The 23,133-nt window shown below is 39.9% G+C and overlaps 1 protein-coding gene across 3 annotated transcripts in view; it reads right to left on the reverse strand.

Moving 5' to 3' along the window:
- mtm1 (myotubularin 1) overlaps nt 1–23,133 on the reverse strand; it is a 31,802-nt gene that overhangs the window by 6,316 nt on the left and 2,353 nt on the right. For 2 of the 3 annotated variants that reach the window (XM_038731102.1, XM_038731101.1), the window contains exons 2-16: nt 19,910–20,011; nt 19,708–19,793; nt 16,524–16,596; nt 14,457–14,551; nt 12,438–12,548; nt 11,202–11,303; nt 7,257–7,340; nt 6,802–6,951; nt 5,332–5,517; nt 3,797–3,979; nt 3,510–3,665; nt 2,652–2,699; nt 2,435–2,527; nt 1,586–1,699; nt 1,289–1,465 (exon numbers count right to left, since the gene is read on the reverse strand). In XM_038731102.1, the coding sequence (XP_038587030.1) occupies nt 1,289–1,465; nt 1,586–1,699; nt 2,435–2,527; nt 2,652–2,699; nt 3,510–3,665; nt 3,797–3,979; nt 5,332–5,517; nt 6,802–6,951; nt 7,257–7,340; nt 11,202–11,303; nt 12,438–12,548; nt 14,457–14,551; nt 16,524–16,596; nt 19,708–19,793; nt 19,910–19,982 (1,731 nt within the window). In that variant the 5' untranslated portion in view covers nt 19,983–20,011. The remainder of the gene's footprint in view (nt 1–1,288; nt 1,466–1,585; nt 1,700–2,434; nt 2,528–2,651; nt 2,700–3,509; nt 3,666–3,796; nt 3,980–5,331; nt 5,518–6,801; nt 6,952–7,256; nt 7,341–11,201; nt 11,304–12,437; nt 12,549–14,456; nt 14,552–16,523; nt 16,597–19,707; nt 19,794–19,909; nt 20,012–23,133) is intronic. The other variant, XM_038731103.1, reaches the window with a different exon arrangement.

Below are 23,133 nucleotides of genomic sequence, written 5' to 3' on the forward strand. Positions count from 1 at the left end.
TCTGCCTCAACTCTTAATTTAAGGAGTTTCCTGATGGTCAGATAACTTATTGCTACAGTTAGACTACAGACAGACTGCTTCTGTTTTAGTTTGTTTGTAACAATTTGCTATTAGCCGAGCTACATCGCTTTGCTTGTGTAAAACAAAGCGCAAAATAAAATATCACTTTCTGCATGCTTGTTGAACAGATGTCTTTACAAAAGTACAACAGATAAAGTATCAGGGTACCCCCAGGATTCTCAAAGTTAAATTTAAGACTTTAAGACCTTTTTAATAGCACCTAGGATGAAATTTAATACCAACTTGACTGCCGTATAATGAAAAATCTGTATGATTTTAAGCCCGAGAAGATTATTTACAAAGTTATATGAATTTAATAAAACATTTTATTATAATACATTAATATTTAACACACTAAAGCTTTTTGGGGTGTGTTTGTACTTTGATAAGTATCACTTTCTGTTGAAAAGTGGTGGGGACATAGGGGTTCAAATTAGGGGTGTGATGATACACTTAGCTCACATGCACCATTTACAATATTGGGTTCACGAGAACAAGACAATATTTTAACACTATTGTGATGAAATATTCAATGCTGAAATATATAAAGAATGCATATTGACATGCATATTTGTTTCTTCTATATTTAAATTGCATTGCATGTTTTCTTATTGTGCAAATAAACCTTTCTCAAAGTATTTTCATTTGTTTTTTTTAACATTTCTTGTTTCGAGCCATTTTTCAGAACAAATTTAACAAATGCTTCCAAAAAAAGTGATGGAGACGTGTTTTTTTGCGTTTGTGTGTGTAAGAGAAGGAAATGTTGAATCACTCTCCTTATTATTTATTTATTAATTTATCTCCGGTAACGTTAGTTAGTGCGCTATATTAGAGACCCCCACGAAGCTCAGATTAGGCTATAACTCGAACACTGCAAAGATCTCACCACAAATCCACACATGTTAACTTCTGCAGCTCGGATAAAGTGTATAAAGTATATTTTTTTTAAATTGAAACTCTACATGTCACGTTACCGCTTGGGCACAAACTTAATGCGTTACACAGCGCAAGGTGGGTCCACTTAAATAATTTCACGGCGCTAGCTGGTGTTGCATCAGCAGTCTTTGTGATGCGTTAATGTTAACATGTTCATACCACCATGAAAACAAGTAATAATGGAGGAGCCACCTTAAATTACTGTACTGGTGCATATTCAGAAAAAACTAATCACATTACTACAAACCAACTGATCCGCTGGTATGTTATAACAAACACACTGAAGTCCTACCTGTTGCCGTATGCGTGGGTTCCAGCGAATGTAGTATGTTACCCACAGCTCTAGGTGGCGCATGCTGGCGACAGGGTAGAGGACCCTGCCAGACTCCGGGGTGTAGAAGGGGTTTAAATAAATTTCCATCTTACTGTTGACCAGAGACCACAGAGACACTGTCTTTGACCTCACCTCCTGCACAACACAAAGGGTGTAATTAGGATACAATTAAAGCTGAAATGCACTGCAAAGTAAAAGAATGCTTGCATTCATGCTGTCGAGCGACTTAGAGCAGGCAGTAATGACCAGTCTTACATGCTGGTCTCGAGCACTCTCACAGTTGTACAGGAAAGTCCCAAAGCGACAGCTGTAGAGATGATCCAGGATTGTCAGCAACAGACGCTCATTAAACTCAAAGGCTGTAGGAAACTGAGAGAGGACGAGAGGAGAGGAGTGGCCAAAGATGGCCTCAGTCATGTCAGATCTCAGATCAGGGAACACTCTTTGGTAGAATAGTCTTTAGGTCTCTGCTGCCACTTCAGTCTTTCTAACTGCATGTGTTGTTCGCAGCTGCTTTATGCTGTATGAAAAGTTTCTCCTTCAGTTCATTTAATGCCTGCAGCCATCTGAAGGACATATGCAAAGTACAGCAGGCTGCTACAGAAGACCACACACCTCTACTCACACCAGACTGGTCCGTTATAACTGGCCCTGATGCCCTCCTGAAAATCTATGCCCTTTGGCGCCCTGCTCTCTGCCCATTTTGCTTTGCTTACTATTTATCCATGAGAAACAATTCCAGTGTTGCATTGGTGTTTAAATTGTGTTTTTATTATTAAATTATCAAAACCGCCGATTTACAGTCACCTTCACCCAGCCCTTTTGCACACTGAGCTGCTGCACATAAATGAACCAAACTAGCAGACGCCCACACTGTCTGTACACCCAAGACCTGCTGCTCTGTGCGCTCACATGCATGAAACAGGGCCGTCTTTTCAGAGGGCCGGTTTGTGACATGTAACACTACCTCACGTAACAAATGTGAAGGGGAAAAAAAATAATTATCCGTGTTTTTACAGCTCCTATGTGACAAATGATGTAAATACCTTTGAGGTTACATTCCCACATGAGCGCAGCTTGATGATTCACATGTATTAAACCTACCTGTTTAGTCATCTGCCATACACAGTCAATGAACTGAACAAAGATGGGTGATCTGTCCTGATCTGCATGGTTCTTGTCACCGTGACCTATCCTCTACACACACACACAGTAAATTAATTAGTAAAATATGTGAGCGTACTGAATATGAATTCATATTAAAAACACACAAAGCTGAGGAAGATGATTCTGAAGACAGGACTTTACTTATATTACTTACTGAGGCAAACTTGTGCCCAAAGCTGATCCATTCCTTCTCGATCAGCACCTGAAATAACACAAGAAAATGTTCCATACATCAGACTCTTCTCCATTCATTTCACTAAAGCTTTATTCCAAAAGCCAGACTATTAAAAAAGTGACACTTTTATTTGTATGTACTGTAAAAACCACTGTATATGTACAATTAAAGCTTACAGTGCTGCTCCCAAACATTTTTCTCTTGCATAGTCTTGATTTTGTTATTTTCTTTTCATTTTTTATATTTAGTCAAACTAATCTTGTTTTTTTATGTTAGTTTTGGTAAACTAAAAGTATGGGCATTTTGGTCTTATCTTAGTCAAAGAAACTGAAACTATTTTAGTAAAGATTTAGTCATGAAGGTTACATTGTGCTAGTCAGTCTAGTCTAGGCAAAACCAATAATTTATTTTACGTAAGATTTTATCTCATCATTATCTGATTAAACACAGCCTACATACTAGTTGGCTTACTATAGCTCACAAACCCACCTCAGTGTTTTAGTGGTGAGCCTTAATGCGTCTCTTCAGGTTTGTGGTATTGTTACCAGCTACTCTATGCACAGTGTATTTGTTTTTTTCCTCAGCCTCATTGTAACAAAAATAGGGTCTTTATGTTGGCAATTGTATTTTACATTTTATTGTCATCTGTTATAACAATACTGTATGTTAATATGGTTAGTTAGAGTTAAATGACGTCAGTGCCATGTCGTCTCGTCAAAAAAACACAAAAGGTTTTTGGTGAACATAAATAAGTCATGGTCTTTGTTGACAGAATGAAGCCTGCTCTGCCGTGGATGAGCAGTTCCCTGTCATAATGTTGTTTGTGCAGTTACTGACCTGGAATCCTCTGAGAGTGCGGTAGTGACTGTCCAGCATCAGCATGGCCAGAGAGGTGAGCTGAGCCGTTCGGTCCCAGCCGTCACTGCAGTGAACCACCACAGAGTTCCCACTGGAAACCTTGTCTGCTACTTGGATGGCTCCTGACAACACCAGCTACACACACGCACACAAATTGGGCCAGGCTTTGGACTTTCAGAAAATAACAGTACTGACAGCCCATGAAGGCAGAATACGAATAAAAATTATATTTTATACCTAGATGAAATAGATATTATTTTTCTTACCTTAACATGTTCTAGCCAGTGTGTAGACTCTAGACTGGATAGCCAATGAGATTCCTCCACATTGGGGTAGACGATGTCTTTGAGTTTCTTTAGGGACTCTCTCATGACGTGGATATTCTGAATGTCCAGGAAGATGAGCTCTGCGTTTTGGTACTCATCACCCTCGTAGCCTCCTCCTGTGGCCTGGGGAATAGCAAAGACGGTAAGAGAAAATACAAGACAAAACTAAACTGCTTGGCCAGTAAAGATGAATGAAGGAATGAACAGCATGCACCACACGATCGAACATTCACACTAATCCCGAAACAGATAATCAATTATAAGAAAGTTTTGATTCTATTCTGAGTAATAAAACCTTCAATATTTTTATTATTTCTCATTTTGCAGCTTATATTAGCATGTCTACTACTAAGAGAAACAGATAAGGGGAAAACACTGTTCGACACCCCATGATAACAGAACGCCCTGACACAGATATCCGTTCAAGTGGATATCATGTCATTTTTTTAATGGTGATAGAGATGATTTTATTCTGATTCTTTTGTTGGATATCAAAAGATTTGTGAACACAATGGGCCTTGTGTAAGAACATTTTTACTTTTGGACTGCTATGGCAACTGGCAGCGCTTGTAGAAGCAGCAGCCGGTAGCGCCTTCAAACTTCGCTACACTTTTGTTTTTTCCAGCTTTATTGCCAAAACATGTGTTACCTCTGCCATAAATACAGTCATTGGAAAATGAAGATGGGTTTTTAGAGTTAAAGAGCAGCAGAACATGATCCACTTGGCCCAAACAACGGGACCAGGCACCACGGCGGGTGCGGTGATCGCTCAGAGGAGAGAGAGCCAGGAGAGGAGCATGCTGGTCTTAAGCTTGGACTTAATTCTGCTCCTCAAGAGCCGGTCTGGATAAAATGGGACTCATATTGACCAGACAACAGAATTCAGAGACTGTTGTTCCTACATTGTTACAGAGACCTGCCCCGAATGAATGAATGAAAAAATGAATGAATGAATAAATGCAACAATAACTGTACACATCGTTTTATTTTACCATATTTTAGCAGGATGGAACAACAAACTTCACTTCGTTAAGCAGCCTTGTGCTGGATGACTAATGAACCTTGTATCTTTCTCCTGCTTTTCCTGTGCAGTGGGCATGTCAGATTCAGCAAATGCTCTTACTTCAGATACTGTGTACATGATCTGCTTAAACATGATGAATGTCTTCTGTGTGTAAATGACCACATGTTCGTGAGAATAATCAACAGCCCAATAATAACATATAAGGCTAAGCCTCCTGCCCATATGTCCAGAAGCATTCATTAGTGAAATGATGTTAAAGCCCTTTTCAGATGGGAAGCGATTTATGCCGTAATACATTTTCAATGAGAGGTGAGCTGGTGGGAAGGGAGGAGCGGGCTATGTGAAAGGTGGAGCGACAAGCTCGTCTCACGCACACACCCGCCCGCCGCTGGAGTTGAATTGTGTTGAATGTGGATCAAAGCGATTTTTCAGCAACCATATTGTTAGATACCTTGTTGGCCACAGCGTTGACGTTGGGCCGAGCGTCGTAGATGGTGAGCTTGGCGGTATCGTTTGCCTCTCTGATCAGGTCCAGGTAGCGCTCGTCGTCCTTGTTTCTTTTCCCAGACATACCCACCAGAGGCTGACTGCAGCGGACGATCACTGCCTGGTTCTCCCTGTGGATCCAAGATAGAACCTAAGGCACAAAGACACATGAAATTTTTACAGCTGCCAGTCAGTACTGTAGGAAATAGAGTCACTGTCAGGCAGCTCCTGATGGCAACACAGTCTTCCAGGGTGACGAGCACAAAGCAAAGAAGACAGCTTCACAGGAATGGGCTCAGCTCACGCTTATGTGATGATGTGTTCGTTTGAATGATCCATATGTATGTTCAGTACATTTCAGGTTTCAGAGGCAGCAGTCAATTCATCAGTTTGAATCACTGAGCACACTAGATGGTTACTTCTACACCAACCCCTCTGATGAAGGCAACTCAAAAGAGTCCCCTCGGGCTGTGTACTGCTCAAACAACCACTGCAAAGCAAATACTTAGTTAGGGTTAGTCCCTGGTTGGGAATAAGGAGATGGGATTTGTTTGCAGCCTGAAAGAAAGGACTGCCTTCAATATACTCAGGGCCACAGTGTGACTGAAGAGGCTCACTGCTGGAAAAAAATAATATAAGTATTAGAGTGTATATTCTTGAATTCCTTTGTTAGGAAGTCAAAAATGATAGGTCTAGTCGTCAGAAAGTTCAGTAATAACAGCCAAAAAATGAGGAAATGCCACATGACTCATATCCAAGGCCCTGCTACAAAGCATTCACCTCTTCATTTCACTTCTGCTCTATATTGGCTTTATTGGTCATTTTAACATTTTATTTCTGTGATTTAATACACTATTAAATAGGGATGGGAGCAATAATCAAAATAACAACAATAAAAGTCAAATCAGTTTAAAAAGCAGAATTTGAAGTTGAAGAGACCAGACTGTTAATTGAGGTTTTAAATTTTTTTATAGTCAGAACACGACAAATACTTCAGTGGAGCACTTTATAAATCTGAGGTAGAACATTCAAAACAATAATGATAAAATCAAGTTAAACCTTTTTTCAGTACCTTGTCCTCAAAAAAATAAATCTCAATAAAAAAATTGTGTGAATTCATCGTGATTCTAATGAATTAAATCAAACATTTATTGAACATTACATTGTTAGTGAGTGAAATGATATCATGATAATCATTATTTTATTGCCCAGCCCAACCATTAAATGCCTCCCACTTAACAAACCAGCAATGACTTGATCCTACAAACATGTTGCATCTGTGTATCCAAAGCCTCATACATCGGATTTCTCCATGCCATTCAACTAAATGTAGACACTAGTAAGTGGACCCTGAGTTCAGATTTTTTTGTCAAACTCAAAATTCTGTACTCATGCTAATCTGGTTCAGTTTTATACAGATCAGTTTTGCACTCACCGGTATGCGTCCTCTTGACCTGAAGGCAGCCACTCTTCTGAGGTCCTCCTCTTTACTTTTAAAGGGTACAGCCAACATAGTGGGGTAGGTGTCACACAGCTCATAGTTCTTATTGATGAATGTAATACGCCACTTGTTATTAGGTAAGCCCTACAAAAGGTAATGATGATCATCAGTGACTCATTCAAACACTGTAATGCTTTTAATGCAAATTCTACTTTCAGTTCTGCTAAATGCTTTAAAGCACTTAACAGATTGGTTCCCAGTACACTTCTGACCTGTTTACACTATATTGGAACAATTAATTTGAACCATTATGAATTTGAAAACTTGAATTTACTGGAAAAAGGTCACACTACCTCCCACCTTCACCTACTTTTTCAATTATTGGCATAAAAAGGAATAGCAGTAGTGTAATTGCAAAGTTCTATTGCTGCACTTCTATTCCTCCTTACCTGCCGTCTGAACTCTTCTATGGGTTTGTAGATGTTCCAGCCATTCTCCTCGTACTTCTCCTGAGTCACATATGCAAACAGTGGCTGCATAGAAGGAAGAGAAGAAGACTTACAGACTACACAGTGAACCTTAACACACTGACACACCCCCCCACACGTCAGACCAGGGGCAGCCCGCTGTTTTTAATCTGGTTTTATCTTCTTTATTTATTTATTTTTTTTAACAGAAACTCGTCTAATTATGATCATTTATGACAAAAATACATTAATCAATATTGGAATGGAAAGTGCAGAGACTGGACTGAGAGCAACGGACCTGGAAATGATGACTAGCAACAGCATCTCCCGACAAAACAAGCAGACAAGCCGGAAAAAGAAGGAAGACAAGAAAGCAAGCGGGGAAAAGAGTGAAACTAAATCAGTCTGACACAAAGGCTTTCCCACTTCCCAGCCTGCTCCTGGCTAATGTCCGGTTGCTGGAGAACAAAAAATGGAGACTATGGCTCGCTCAGCAACGGGAAAGCAGAGAGCGCTGTGCCCTCATCTTCACAGAGACCTGGCTGTAGTATTCTTTTAATGGTCCTCTGTAAATACCTCAATATAGAAACATAGGAGTCCCCTGAATAATAGAACAACTCTGTAAGTTTATGTTGTGACCATCAGTTTTATTTATTTCACCCTTTTTTCTGTCAGTTTGGTGTGGATGGCACAACATTACAGATTACTTAAATAGAGCCTGAGCACAACAGTGTATTATTATTCTAATCTTTGTTCAGTAGTCAAATTATGAGTTGCCGTGATGAAAGTCATGTAAGTTGGATCCGCCTGTGATTTCAAATGTTCTACTTTGATTTCCAGATGGATTCCAGCCCTCAGTCATTTGGTGATTTTGGTTTTCTTTGACCGTTGTGAGGTCATTTTGTTCTCAACAAATTATACAATGTAATATAATATTAAATATTTTTAACTTTGAACCATTTTGTTCATTGAGATCTAATGTGTGATTTAAGTGTTCCCTTAAAGGCGCCATAGAATTGTTCATATTTAATCTTGCACATGCAAAATAACCAGAAGAGTCCCCTGCTACGGATATAAACTCCGGAAATTGGCAAAAGTCGAAACAGAGCAGCCAGAGGACATCAGAGGGAAAAGGGATAATATCTTCTCTACTAAATCTGATCCAGTTACAGTAAAACCAGTGAATAAAGTTGTGTATTTGTACAGTAATCAGTGAGGCCCTTTCACCTATCAGGCCTCAATTCAGCTGGACTCAGCGAGGTGTTGCTAAGCCCGACCCCTTTTCTATGCTTGGGGAAGTTGGCTTTCAGGGAGGGAGCCATTAAAGAGACAGGAGCAAAAACTAAGTTTTCAGAAAGGGGGGTCAAAAGAGGTGCTGAGGAAGTGGACAGAATGAGAAAAATAATGTGTTTTTTGAACATTGCATCATGTAAAACCTTTTCTAGTAGAAACTAGAGCCAGACCGATTTATCGGCTGGCCGATATTATCGGCATCAGCTGTTTATAACAGCAGACTTGCTAACCTTCCCGTTTTTCACTGCACTCTCACGGCTTCCTCCCAGCTCCCAGCATGTTTAATGTTAACTTACGGTAGTTGAGAGTTGGAGGCTACACTGCGGACAGACTCATTTTTCCCTAGTTGTTCCCTAGTATCATAGACTGTATGATTTAGACAGATGGTGTTTGAGAAATGGTTACTCGTACCTTTGGTTAGAATTAAAGAGTGCTGGTAAAGGGATAAACTAGATGTGAATATGCTACATTGAAATTATGGCAGATTATGTGTAAGGTAAAATACACATGCTTATTCTCTCTCACTCTCTCTGTTTACAGATGGCTGAAAAAAATTGCACCTTCCAGCAGCAAAATATTTATTGATGCGCAATTTTTTCCATGTTCAGTTGTTGACACTGTAATTTATTTTATTAATATAATCCATTTAGGAAAAGGTTCTATATTCCACATACAGAACAGCTTTCAATATCGGCCTGTTCTAAGTGTAGTTTTTACAGGAAAGGGGTCTACTATCCAAATCATTCTAAAAATCTAAATATCAGTTCATAAATCGTCTCTCTTTATTTTACTTATATTATCAGCATCGGCCCCCAAAAAACCATCTCGGTCGGCCTCTAGTAGAAACCTATATATGAACATGAGAATTAGTATTCTACGGCACCTTAAATCTTTTGGAGCAGTGTACAGGTCCATTTTTGAAAAATTAGGGGAAAAAAATCGAGCTGCACCTGTTCAGTCTGAGGGAGGGAGAGGCAGAATAAGTTAAGGGTTTTCTTGTCTCCACTGGCCGTTTCCAGAGACTTAAATGCCGCCCTGGTAAGGCTTCTTCTGACAGAAATTTTAGCATACCAAATTTTTAGTCCAACAGATGTAGCTGTGGTGTGGGTGGGAAGCAGTGTGTCATGGCATATGAGGGGGATGCATCTCTGCATTTTAACATTTGCATGAATACTGGGCATTGAAACAAATGGAGGATGAGGAATGGAGGAAAAATGTGCCTTCTCAGCCAGTACTGCGTGGATTTAAATGGTTTGCTGCTATAAATACAGTCAGTGTACAAGACTGGACGCAGTGGAGCATTCGCTTTAAAGTGACCCTCATATACACAGTGTCCATTGTGCTCTAAATTGTACAGGTGTTTTTCGTGGTTTGTTTAAGCAATGGTTCAAAGTATCTGAGAAAATGACACCTTGATTCCACCGGGCACAGCTCAGTAACGTCACATCTGCGACATAGTTCCATATCCAACAGTATAGCGTTTTGTCTGCCTGATCTTTCTGACTTGCTTAGATTTTGTTGACTTATATAAATATATTATATATATACTGATAATATGTCCTTATAGGGCTGTGTGATATGATGATATCCATCATTTGATGATAGAAAAACGTCTACACATTTACAATTATGCTAATTTATTTCATTGTGTTGCAAATTCTGTAATATTTCCGCAAGGGAACATGATTTTGCACAGCGGTGAAGTTAGTTAAAACTACTATCCAACCTGAATCTAACTTCCCTGCGGTCCGTTGTTCCACTAGTTATATCGCACAGCCCTATGTCCGTGATTGTTGTGCTTCTACCATGGTTAAGTAGGCTATTTAGTAAAACTGGTTCTTTTTTGTCTGTTTGAATTGTTTATTGTTGATATATGATCGGGAGTTCTATTTTGAAAATTGACCAGATTCTCCATGCTGTTTCTGTGTCTGCAGGATGAGCAGAATTCAGTTCAACAAAAAAAGTTTTATATAGCACCAATTTATAACAAAAGTTATCTCTAGAGATGCACTGATTGACCGGCTGGGGACTGGAATTGGCCAATTTTCAGCTCCATCGGCCGTGAGTGGTGACCGGTAACATGTTTTAGGCGTGGAATTTTTTCGCCATGAGTGAAGAAAGCAATTTACAGACAGAAAGAGAGCTATCTATTACGTTAGAACACTCGGAACATGGTGGATAGTTCGGTGCCGTCAGTACCACGGTGGTCTTGATCAGTAATTAACAAGACGCCCCCCCACACGTGGCTCACCTGCTGCTGTGTGGTGAAAAGTTTCAGAGCAGACAGATACATTGAGAGAGACAGAGACAGGTACATGTGTTTCTGAAGGTCAAAGCAAAGTGAGCAAATTAAAGCAGTTTGAGATTAAAAACTAATAAGTTGAGAGAATTAAGTAGATTTAAAATAGTGAGAGGGTCCTGTAGGCTGATGCAGTTTTGGAGAAATGTAAAAGTTATGCATGTTTTATAATCAACATACAGTTGAATGGACCCCAGTCAGAAAAGCAGAACAAAATTCAAAAAATTCTAATAAATATAAAATCAACCACTTTAGATTTGTGGTTGACCAACCCTATTTTACAGATAAAGGAAACCCCATCAGTAGATGGCAGTAGATGCTAGAAGCCGCCTTACCAGACCATGTGAGAGGGGGAAGGCATATCTGAAGAGGATCTCGAAGATATCTCTTCTGCTGTGACCCTCCTGCTTCAAGGCAAACCTCAAATTCCTCATGTCCTGAGATCAGAGAAGACCAACAACACACACACACACAGAAACACAAACAGCATTATTGGACGACAAGATTTGTCATCCAATAATCATTGAATTAAGCTGAAATGAGTTTTTCACAGATTTAGCATTGCACACCTTTAACAAAGAAAGGATCAAAGTCAATGTAGGAGACCCAGAGCACTTGTCTTTTTTACCCACACATTGCCAAAACAGACATTATCCACATTGCAACAATGAAACAGTTCAGAGGTCATAGCCATGTGAAGCTAGCAGTGGCTAATTTAGCCTGGAGCCGTCTACAGGGGTGTGGTTAACTCACTCGCAGATTTTTAATTTCAAACTTGTAATTTTCAGGCCAAACCTCAAATGACATCACTTGACACAAGACGCATTTTAAAATGTTTTTCACATATGCAGTAATACTCCTCAGCACCTGTAATCTAGGACTGCAACTAAGGATTATTTTGGTACCATTCTGTTGATTATTTTTTTCGAAAAGTCAAAGATTATTTTTGTTACGTCCTCCATTTCTGCCTCTGCTTCCCTTACTATTCAGAATGAACAAAATAATAGTGTCATCTTAGCCAGCACCATCCATGAGACCTTGTTTTCTCAACGGTAAACTAACAAACATTACAAAACTAACATTACAGTTGGCTAAAGCACAAAGCAGTTGCTAAAACTTATCCATCTGGAGTAGACAGCTTCAGGGGGCTTGCGTTAAAGAAGCTCATGCCATGAAGCTCGGCTCTACAGTGTTGGCACTGAACTTGTTTCGCTGGTTTGTTTTTCACTGAAATGCTGTATTTGTATGTGAGAGTCTCTGCTTTGTTCGTCTTTAAGGCATGCATAGCCCTGCCATTGGTTTCACAATATTCCACTGGATTTGAAAGATCAGCATAGAAGTGCAATATCATGACATCCCTCGAGAATATAGAGCAGAGACAGTAAGGGATTGCTCCTGTGCTGGAAAAGCTAATTGCCAAATCTCTACCGGTGAACACATTTCTAAGGTCGCACAGTTTGACAGTCATATCGCCCAACCCCGAACATGAATTTGTGCTACTTGTAAACAAACAAATCAGCTGGCAGACAATGACATTCCTGATGCTGTACCACACACACACACACACACACCTTGCACATGATATCCAGGCCGTAGGAGTTCTCTCCTCTGCTCGATGCCCCACCCATCTTCTCCACCCGACTGATGGCACCCAGAGGAACGTCCAGCATCACAGCCACGTCCTACAGCAAGAGCAGAGTCAGCAAGTCGTTACGCACACCAAGATATAAAATGAGTCACACAGTCAAGCACACATGCCATTACCATGACATCAACCAATACCAATAAAGTACGCTCTACTACTTATAAATGGTGTGAATACTGACAAGGACTGCTCCCTTCGTTTCCCTGCATACAGTGTGCATAAAGGACACTACAGCTCAACCCCTTGCTTCTACCACTTGGCCCTAGCCCTCCGTTTTGCACGTTCATGGCTAGGGTGTCCCGATTCTTGTTGCGATAGAGGGGTAGGGCAACATAGCCCTCGAATAGGCACACTCCAAACGGAGGGCTATGAGAAAGTTCCCAGACTGCAGAAGTATTTTCTTTGTAAAATTTACGATAGCCATGGTTATTCTTAGTTTAATGTCATTTCAACATAATACGAGATTTTCATCAAAACAATTCTAAAAAAAATAAATAAATAAAAAATAAAAAAAATCGAGCATGTTGCCTCAGTAGCCAGCTTCGCTAGTAACGTTAGTTACCTGAAGCTGTGTTTATTTTTAATTAGTGACTTGTTAGTTCGATTGATGTATGATATAACGTTACCATACGAGAAAGATTACCACAGCAAAAGACAGCATATTGGAATCATTGTCATGGAGAAATCCTGTTAAAACTCTTCACTTCTCTTAACGTCAGAGCCATTGTTGACTACTGATGACGTATCGGGTTCCTGAAGGGTTGTTCCATTTCATAGGCAAATATTTGGCCCTTGTAACCCTGTTTGCAGGACAAGAGGTACACTTGAAAACAAGTGGTAGGGGCAAGGGGTGAAATTGGATTGAGCGTAAATATACAACTTTGGATGCCCCGCATCTCCATAGCTAGCTTTACGTGGCAGGTCTGTTTGCCAGACAGACTTGCGTATCTGGAGCGTAAAAAATTAGCTAGTGAAGGTATTTAAAATTCTTTAAAATTGTCAAATTATTCACTTTAAATAAGTTTTTAATGATATATATGGCAAAATAGTTTGTAATTGGAAAGAGAGAAGGTCTCCTCCAAACTTCAACTCCGCTCCACACGAGTGAAGGGAAGTCCTGTGTGTTGCTCAAAATAACAAGCTTGTCTGAAATATCTTACAGACATGTGTGTATGACAAAGCAACACTGTGGACTCTATAAGGGTGCTTTCACACCTTAAGTGTTTGGTTCCTGTAAAACAGACCCTGGTGTGTTATCTGGTATTGCATTAGAAGATGCTGTTTCAAAAAATGTTTTGCCAATCAACCAATATTCCCTACTTGGGAAACAAAATGAAACATAAAAAAAAGGTACTAATATTCTTGCATACAGTCAAACTGGCACCATTAAAAGCATCCCAAATTAGCACTTCCATTTAATGTACAAATGGATCTACAGACAACTATCACTGCATATATGTATGTCTTTTTGCAATTGGAGGTATCTGAAAGCCACACTGAATGATCTGTGTGTTTAGTTTTGACTGAGTTATGACTTTTCTTTAACGAGAAGGAGCACCACTTGTAACTCATATCCACCTCCTGCAGTATCTTTGCCTCAATAATCTCCCTCTGCACCCCCCTCGGGGGGTTTTTGGCTTTCTCCTGCTGAATGTCCATGTCTATTATAGACCACATCATGTAACTGTGCCATCTGGAAAAATGAGTTAAGTTTCTGATGAGCAACACCCCCCCATTGCGTTTGTATTAACAGACCCCAGCAGCAGTGCATGGAGTTAAAACACCACAAACAGCCCACAGAGAGATCACAGATGTGTTATTTAACCTTGCTGCTGGTAAACTAGTTAATGGCTTCTGTCTGTCAAACATCACCACCCCCACCCACACACCCACACTTCATGGGTATTGAGCCGTTAACTGGCCCACATGACTTTAGGGGACTCACAGCTTCTGAGCTCTTGAAGTAGAGTCTGTAGTTGGTGATCAACACTTTGCCTTTCACTGCTCCACTGAATGGACAGATGTAGATGATGTCTTTATCTGAAAATAGATGAATACAAACATTGTTTACTGATTTGACTTCTTAACCATCTTCTCTCATGATCTTACGCAGGCCTTGATGGCTCAGAATAGGTTCCTTTTTTTATATTAGCACTCAGGTTCATCATTATTGTAGATAAGTAGTGAGTGCTGTATGGGAAGAAATCACCACACATGCAGAAAAGAGGAAGCAGAAAAGGAGAAGAGAGACATCTACTCTGTGAGACGAATGAGGACAGTAAATGGCATCTACATCACATGTCAGCTGATCACAGGTGGAATCACTGTCAGAACGAGAGAATACTGACAGGCTGAGTCATGAATACAACTAACTTATGGCAACATTATGTGGCTTTCCAGCAGAAGCAGGTCCAGCTGTATTTAGTAAAGTACTATTCTGCCTTTCAGACTGATTGAGAGGGAACCGCAGTGTTGAGACGACTGCTAATGAAATGAATATCAGAGTTTTTCATTTTTCCATTAATTAACATTTTGCAGTTAAATGTTTCAAATGCATCTGTGTTTAATGAAGTCTTACACGATAAGTCTGGTACAACTTGAGTATTTTGTAGTTTCCTATTAGTTACAGTGGCAATGTATTCACTTAAGTCTGACCGAGGAACATGGTGTCAATCATTAACATAGTCCAATTACATTATTGTCTTTCTTGCTGAAAGATCAATCAGTTGATCTCATATTTATGTGTAGAGTACAAAGCTGAAGACAGGATGTGGATAGGCCAACTTTGTATAAAGACTGGAAGCAAGGGGAAAGAACTAACCTATGTCCAAAAATACACAGATGTTTTGAACCTGAATTATATTATACATTAACATATATAATACTTTATTAAATATATGCAGCATGTTTTTGGATTGGTATGTATCTGACTTTTGATGGTCTACACACACCAAGTGAACAGCACAGCTTCAAGGATTAGCAGGAACTCTGCAAGGCTAGTAGCAAAGACTTCTGGGCCCGGCATTTGCTTTCAGACTGATTCAGATGTTCGATCATAATTTACAGGAGCAGTGTTCTCTAAGGGTGCTTTCATACCTGCCTTGTTTAGTTCGGCTGAATCACACTAGAGTTCGTTTGGGCAGGTGTGCGTACAAGCCTACCTAGACCACCTCTTCAAGGAGGTCTCTTTCGAACAAACTCTGGTGCGGTTTGCTTGTGATGTGAAAGCAAATAAACCAACTGCAGGATTTTATGATAGCAGATATTAGATCTGAGCATCCATCTGCTGACTCTGTGAAATGTGTTCAGTGATCTTATAACTGATCTGTATAAGCCATGTGTAGCCTTCGTTTATGCAAATAATTTAGTAACCATGTATAGCCTAATTAACCACATATTTTCCCTGATTAATAGGCTGAAAAGCTGCTATAAAAAGGGGCCAGTACTCTTTGTAGCCTACTTTGAGTCCATAAACATGTGATCCCATGTGATGTGACAGCGATCCCACAGTAATAAGCCCTGAATTATTACTGACAAGACACATCATCTCAGTCCTGTTTTTACCTCATTATTCATAATATGTGGTAATTTGCGGTCTAAAATGACTAATCATGCTAATAAAACGTATTTCTTCTTGAGCTCTTATATAGAGATATAGATCTGAAATGTTAAAGTGCTGCATAAACTTCTGTCAGTCCCCAGAATTGGATTTCCTCACATGGGTCCTGATCATGCACTGATGAAGCAGGATGACAATCTCCAAAGCTGTCCAGTCAACAAGTTACCTGTCAGTCTGTGTAACGCCATGGTTACTTCTCTTGGTTCGTTTGTAAAACTGCAGTGTGAACAGGAACCAGACCAGAACTATAGAGTATCATTTGTTTTCCACTTGGTCCAGACCAAATGAACCAATCTACAGGTGTGAAAAGCACCGTAAGCTAAGGGGCAAAACGCATCTCTTTAAAACAGAGAGAACAAATGATTTAAATCTGACTGAGCAACATGTACTCACCTATAATTCTTTCCTCCCCTGGCAGCAGAGACACTTCAGCTAACAACTCCATTTTCAGAGACTCTCTGGAGGCCTACAAACACACACACACAAAACACACCATGGCATAAAAACTCAATAATGGAATAAATCACAGTCACATACAGTTATTTATTTAAATGATTGGTGTGTGAAATTGAGACAATTTTTTTGTTATTTTGTGCTTTTAATTTTCAGTTGAAGTACCACAAGGGGAGAAACAGACGAAGAACGCAGGGTTGCTGTGAGCCAGTTTAAGTGTGGTCAGATTCAAAGGCCAGTGAGATGCGACACCATGAACACGGTACTTTTCCTTTTTCAGAGGTTGAACTGACCAACTGTTAGGTGGAGGACTTAAGGAGCTTAGCAGTGCTGTTCTTTATCCTTATTTGGAATTTTTCATTTCATTGTTTCACTCCAGAGCTAGGCTATAGGTATTTGGTCTAAGTCTATTCTTCTTCTTGTGTACGGGTCAATTCAGTAAACATTGACTTTCAATAAAATGTTTATTCATGCTATTTAAATAACAAGTACCACAAATAGTACCAGGAAATATGTTGTTAGCTTTGTTGTGTTACTGTCTATTGTTGATTTTATGTCAGGTATGAGGGTCTTATATTAAAAATTAAAATGTTTTAATATATTTACACCAACTGCATTGCAAACAGTTGTATGCTAAACTTATTCAATCAAGCGCGAGAACATTTTTCGCAGCAATGCTTTATGTCAAGTTTATTGAGAGCTTTTACTTTAAAAAGTTCTGAAGGAAATTCAAAAAGAGTCTCTGGCCTGCTTGACACACCTCTGAAAAAGCAGTCAGTAAACTTGTGATTGGAGTCCCCTGAATTTCCTCAGGGAAATGAAAATAAGTGTCCATAGGTTTATGAATGCGGATCAAACGCTGGGACGCACACACACTGCAGCACATGCTTTATTGTGAGCATGTGCAAAAGTGTCCTTATAATCAATTTGGTTAACAAGGGAGAGAAAAAATATCCGCCAAAAACCCTCCCACTCATACCGACTGAGCTAAACGTCCACATGGGCGTATTAGGATTTGAAATAATTTGACTATGTTCTGGCCTGCCATGTAACGGTGTGAAAAAATTTGGCTCGGTGCCAGACTTATGTGCCGACCCCTGCTATAGACAGTCATGTAGTTTTAGATGAATTCAACAGAAGGTCACTGTATCATAGATGGCATGTTTTAGAGCCAGTTTATAATCCATTTTATTAATATAGTTCATTTAGAAAAAGGTATACACATAAAGCCTGGCTTTCAGTATTGGCCTGTGCTAAGTAGACCGGAAAGGTGTCTACTATCCAAATAATTATCTAAATTCAAATATCTGCTCATAAATCGACACTTTTTCACTTTAATACAGGCATCGGCCCCCCAAAACCCATATCGGTCCAGCTCTACTAAGAGGAGAAAAAGAGAGTAACCTGTTTTGAGCAGATTAAGTGCTGAAACACAGAAGTTGTCCAGGGGTTTCTAAAGGAATCAAAATTTATTTATTTCTTATTGTCATGAGTAGGTCCCAATTGCACATTTAAAGAGGTTACTTCAATCAATCAGGTCTACATGTGTGCTGACTCAGGAGGGATGAGATTAAATAAGAAGTTTATCTACAGGAGAAACATATCTGAAAGCGATTCAGAATGCTCGAGAGCCTTACTGCATTACAGTCTGTTCGATTTTGAATTGTCACATGGATTGTCACCTGCATTTTGTGTTTCCTTTTACATAAATATTTGCTTTTCCATCATAAATAGGTGCAGAACAAAATGCTTTACAGCAATCAATGTAAAACATAGACAAGTCGAATAAAAATCAGTTTCACACACAGTGGTGTGCGAGCGGCAGAAAGTGACGGAAAAAGCGAGTCTGGCAGACGTTGTTTTGCCAACTGCTGGAAAGTGAAGCCGGTTAGTGCCAGCAAACCTCTGCCTGACTCCAGTCTGGAAGCTCAGCAGGACTGGACGGGGTGGAGTCCCATGACCACACACACACACACAGTAGTGTGCTTTTAAGGGGAAAGTACATGAACACACACACTGTAGGAAAATATTTATAAATAACCTAAATGGTAAAATTACGTCGGTTAATGGCTCTGAATTTCGGTTTCGATTACTTTTCAATTAGCTGTCCAACCCTAGCTTGCCATAATTTGAATTTTTATGAGCTGGGGGTCCAAGTACAATGACATCAGATTTAGAAAGATTTAGCTGTGGGAACTTGTGTGACATCCAGTAATTTATTTCAGCAAGGCACTTGTGAATGGTTGCCGTTAGAAAAGGTTTATTATTCACATTTAATAACTAAAATGTAGAGTAAAATGGAATGTGTAACAAGACAAGACAAGGTGACGGTTCAGCTAGGCACATGGCATAACAAGTCAGCAACAGCAAATGAGACCGTCGACTGTTGTGAGTTTTGTGTTGGGTCGATAAAGTAGAGATCATTTAGGTGAAGATTTCTGGGTTGGGCTAAGCCCCTAGTATTTCAAGATCTTAACAGCGCTCCTGTTGTCCTGATGTTTGGCTGTGTTAGAAAAGCTGTCAACTTGCTAGTTTTTGATCATAAATAATGTAATCATAACAAATGCATGTTTGCAGCTGTAAAGTAGGGGCTCCAAATCACACAACTAACACATTTGTACTTGCTCTATAAATATAAATTTCTAATTACTGACTATATTCTTATATTCTCACTTCTTAACATTGAACAACTTCATTCAATGAATGAGAGTCAAGTTTTGGGGCAGCCAACACTTCTTGAGTGCTTGGCAGTTATAACGTGCAATTTATTCATCACAATCATCATTTTCTTTTATGATGTGATATTAACCAGTGTCATACATATTTGACTTGAAACATCATGGATTAAATATGTTGAAAGTGAAAAGGGGATAAACAGGAGATAAAAACTCCGGGAAATGTCCACAGTAAATGAATATGATTTGCCAATCATTCTTTTTTAGGCCTGCATTTTTCAGCCATCCAGTAGGTGTTGCTTGTGCAGAGACCAGGATCTGATCTCTCAGTGGCTTCTCACCATTTAAAAATTGCCAGTGTAACCGGCATCTCTGCATCACTCGTTTAAGATTGAAATATTCCATCACAGGAACACAGTCCCAGTGAGTACAAACAGAGATCCACTTACACTGGGGATGTGTGTGTCCAAGGTGTTGGAGTTAGAGTAGACTGAGACTGGTGAGGTCATCGCCCAGGGAGGGGAGCTTCCACAGGCTGAGAAAGACAGACACAGAGACCGTTAGAGCTGTCATGCAAAAATCTACCAGCAGCAAGTGTCAGTGTAATACCAGGATATCAGTACAGATTCATCAGCAGAAAATGAGAGATACCAGAACATTTTTCATTTTCAGCACCAGAATGCACCATGTCAGACAGGACGCAACTTCCAGTACTAACTGGCATGGATACCGTTAGCAAAATACCAGTGGCACCTAAAAAAAAAAGCATATTTTCTATTAACATAGTCAAAGACAGTTTTTTACCATGAGAAGTTTAGCTTTTACAAAGCACATGGTGACAACACTGTTTGAATATTATGTAAGATTACATAATTTGTGGGGCCCCGAGTCAGGTTATGGGGTGTCATGAAGGGAAAAAAGAAGTAATTTGTGCTTACAAACAAATAAATTGTGCTCTTAAGGTACTCAGTGTTTCCCACACATTGATTTATTTTGGCCGCCCGCCACATCGTCAACACTGAGCGCCACATATTTATTTTCGATTTGTTTTGTTGTTGTACTACGTAAAATAGGTAAAATGGTATTTGATTACAGAGCTGCGCATATATTCGCTCAACACCTCCTCTTGCTCGCCCCCCTCCCTCTCTCGCAAACACACGCCGTCATTCTGTGGGAAACACTGGTCCTTGTTACTCGTGCTTTTAAATCAATCATTTGACCACACAAATGCAGCAATCTTTATATCCATCTAGCTCCAAGATATAAAATCTGCCAAAGAGCCCACTTATGCCACTGGTTTGTTTCAATAATTAACTCACTAGACCTATTCTAATATTGAATTACATCTTCCAACAGAGCAGAAGAGTTAGGTAAACATAAGGCAAATGTTAAATGTACACAGCGCCACATAATTCAGGATCTCAGCAGTCACTCAGCTATACGGTTTATAATGTATAAATACATTATAGGACACTACCCAGACGTCCAAGGAAAAACCCTCTGTGAACCACAAAGTGAGAGCAGCAGGTCAGCCGTAGGCTTGGGTGGTATCACAATATTAAAAATATACAACAATACAGACGCTCCTCTTTCTTATACACCGATATGGAGATGGTGTATTAAAGTGATGTAGTGCACAGTACATCCTCAACACAGCTGTAGCTGCAGCCTGTATTCACTGAACTGTAACCTGCATTCACCTGTTGCTCTCTCTCTCTCGCTCAGCGACACACTCCAGGGCTCAACCTTAAACTTTTTTGCAACTGGCCCAACCGGGCTAGGGGGTTTGACATTTACTATTTATTGTCTCTCCCTCCAAAAGTTATTTATTAGTGTTACAACAAAACCAAAGACTTATAAGTTATGGTATACTGTGAACATGTTTAAGTGTTTATTAAATATTAAAAAACTAAACTAAAATGTAATCACAGTTAAACTTATAAAAAATAAAAGGTTAACAAAACAATTTACTTTTAAAACAAAACATACTAACAGACTCAAACATGACGTGCTCTCTCCCGCTGACAGCCATTTAATAAAAAAACTTTACACAGAGCAGCGGATACAGGTCGCCTCTATCCTGATTGACTGGTCACCATGGTAGCGACTTGTCAATCACAAGGTAACCCTAAAGCATCCCCTGCTTTCTGGTGCATTTTCCTCTAAAGAGGACCATAATATGTATAGTATTAAAGTTTGAACAAAATTAGATTCCGCCCAAGTCTAGTTAGCCAGCTGACTTTAGGCTTTCCTGTACAATGAAGCTGGCTCACTTCTAACTGGGGTATATGGTACATTAGGCTGCACGGGTGACCCTCTTCAGGTCAGATTCAGTTCAAAGGACTGGATTAATCTAAATCTAAAACAGCCTGCCAACAGACATTTCAGCTGGCTGAAAAAAAAGAAAAAGAAAAAAAAAGGACAAGTACAGAGTCACATAGGGCCTGACTATTAGCTATAGCCATTGCTGCTACTCACTTTTGCACCTGTGTACAACTGCTTGTCACCAGTACATCACATGGAAATCAGCAGAATCCCAAAACTGTCCAGCTGGATAAAAACTGGCCATGCCATGGTACTTATGCAAAAAGGTTCCATCACAACCTGCTCGGCTACGGGTTACACAGGTTTCTTGTTTACAAACACTGATGCACGTGCATCTCTGATGACATTCCACAGAAACCCGTCTATACAATCTATTGCTCTGTTCGGCACTATGCGTCCACACCCTGTCAACAGATCACCGGAGAGCTGAGATCCACCACCCTGTTTTTTAGACAGTGTTTCCTACAGAATTCTAAGAGACTATGGTGGGTGGGCTTTGGGCCCTCTTGGGGGGTCCAGGGGCATGTCCCCCCGGAAGAAAATTTTGCACTCTTGTAAAACTGCTGTAAACTTGCTCTAGTAAACTGTTTAATCATAAACCCATCGTATAGCTATAAATGTGATGAAACAGTAACAAAAGTCAACCAATTTATTTAATGTTTTTCCAGCAATGTATAGACACCTTATTTTGAAAACCGGACGTTGTCCAACCCAATTTGATAAATTATGTTGTATGTGGTTCTCATGTCGCATAACATGAGGACATCACAGCCTCTCTTCAGGTCAGACTCTTATACAGCAACACTTTGTCTTTATAAATAGAGAAAATGACAGAACAAAGTCGCTAACCTGCCTGTCAGCTCACTCTGGTGAGTCAGTGATTTACCAAAAAGGCTTTAATAGGTGTGCACAATAAATTTAGGCATGGCTGGCTTAATAGCTTTCTCAGAAACGACTGACAGAGAAACAGACCGTTTATGTTACCGTAGTTACCTCAAAAGAAAAGTGGTTGTCTCGAGGCGGATGCCAAAGTGTGCGAGCGTGCGAGCTTACCGCAGCGCGGAGCAGCGGACATGATTTTGACAGCAGGACTGCTTCTCATGTGACAAGAAAGCATGGAGGAGGGGAGAAAACTTGTAGATACAGAGCAGGAGGCACACCAACCAACCCAAGATGAGGGAGAAGAACTTCTTACTAAAATAGGGGTGCGTTTTATGTCATGTGGACGGTACTCTGCAAAACTGTGTCTTGCGACAGTCATCGCTGGAAATCGGTGGAAAATACGATGTTCTACCACTTCAACATGGAGCACACGAGGCAGTACTATTAAACCAAAAGATGTGTGGCACATCCAGCGGCGCAGAAACATAATCAAATGAAGCACCTCAGTAACCACATTTGAAAGAGTGACTGGACAAGGTTACAGTGTTTTAGCTACCGTCTTCACCTAGCCATTGGTGTAATAAAATCTTACATTTCAATACTGCCACAACACCCACCCTCTGGAAAACTGCCACCATAATCACTGTACCCAAAACATATGGCCCACA

The sequence above is a fragment of the Micropterus salmoides genome, unplaced genomic scaffold, assembly GCF_014851395.1.
Source record: "Micropterus salmoides isolate LMB-PRFRI ecotype aquatic unplaced genomic scaffold, ASM1485139v1 Ms_hic_scaffold_2, whole genome shotgun sequence".
Taxonomy (NCBI): Eukaryota; Metazoa; Chordata; class Actinopteri; order Centrarchiformes; family Centrarchidae; genus Micropterus; species Micropterus salmoides.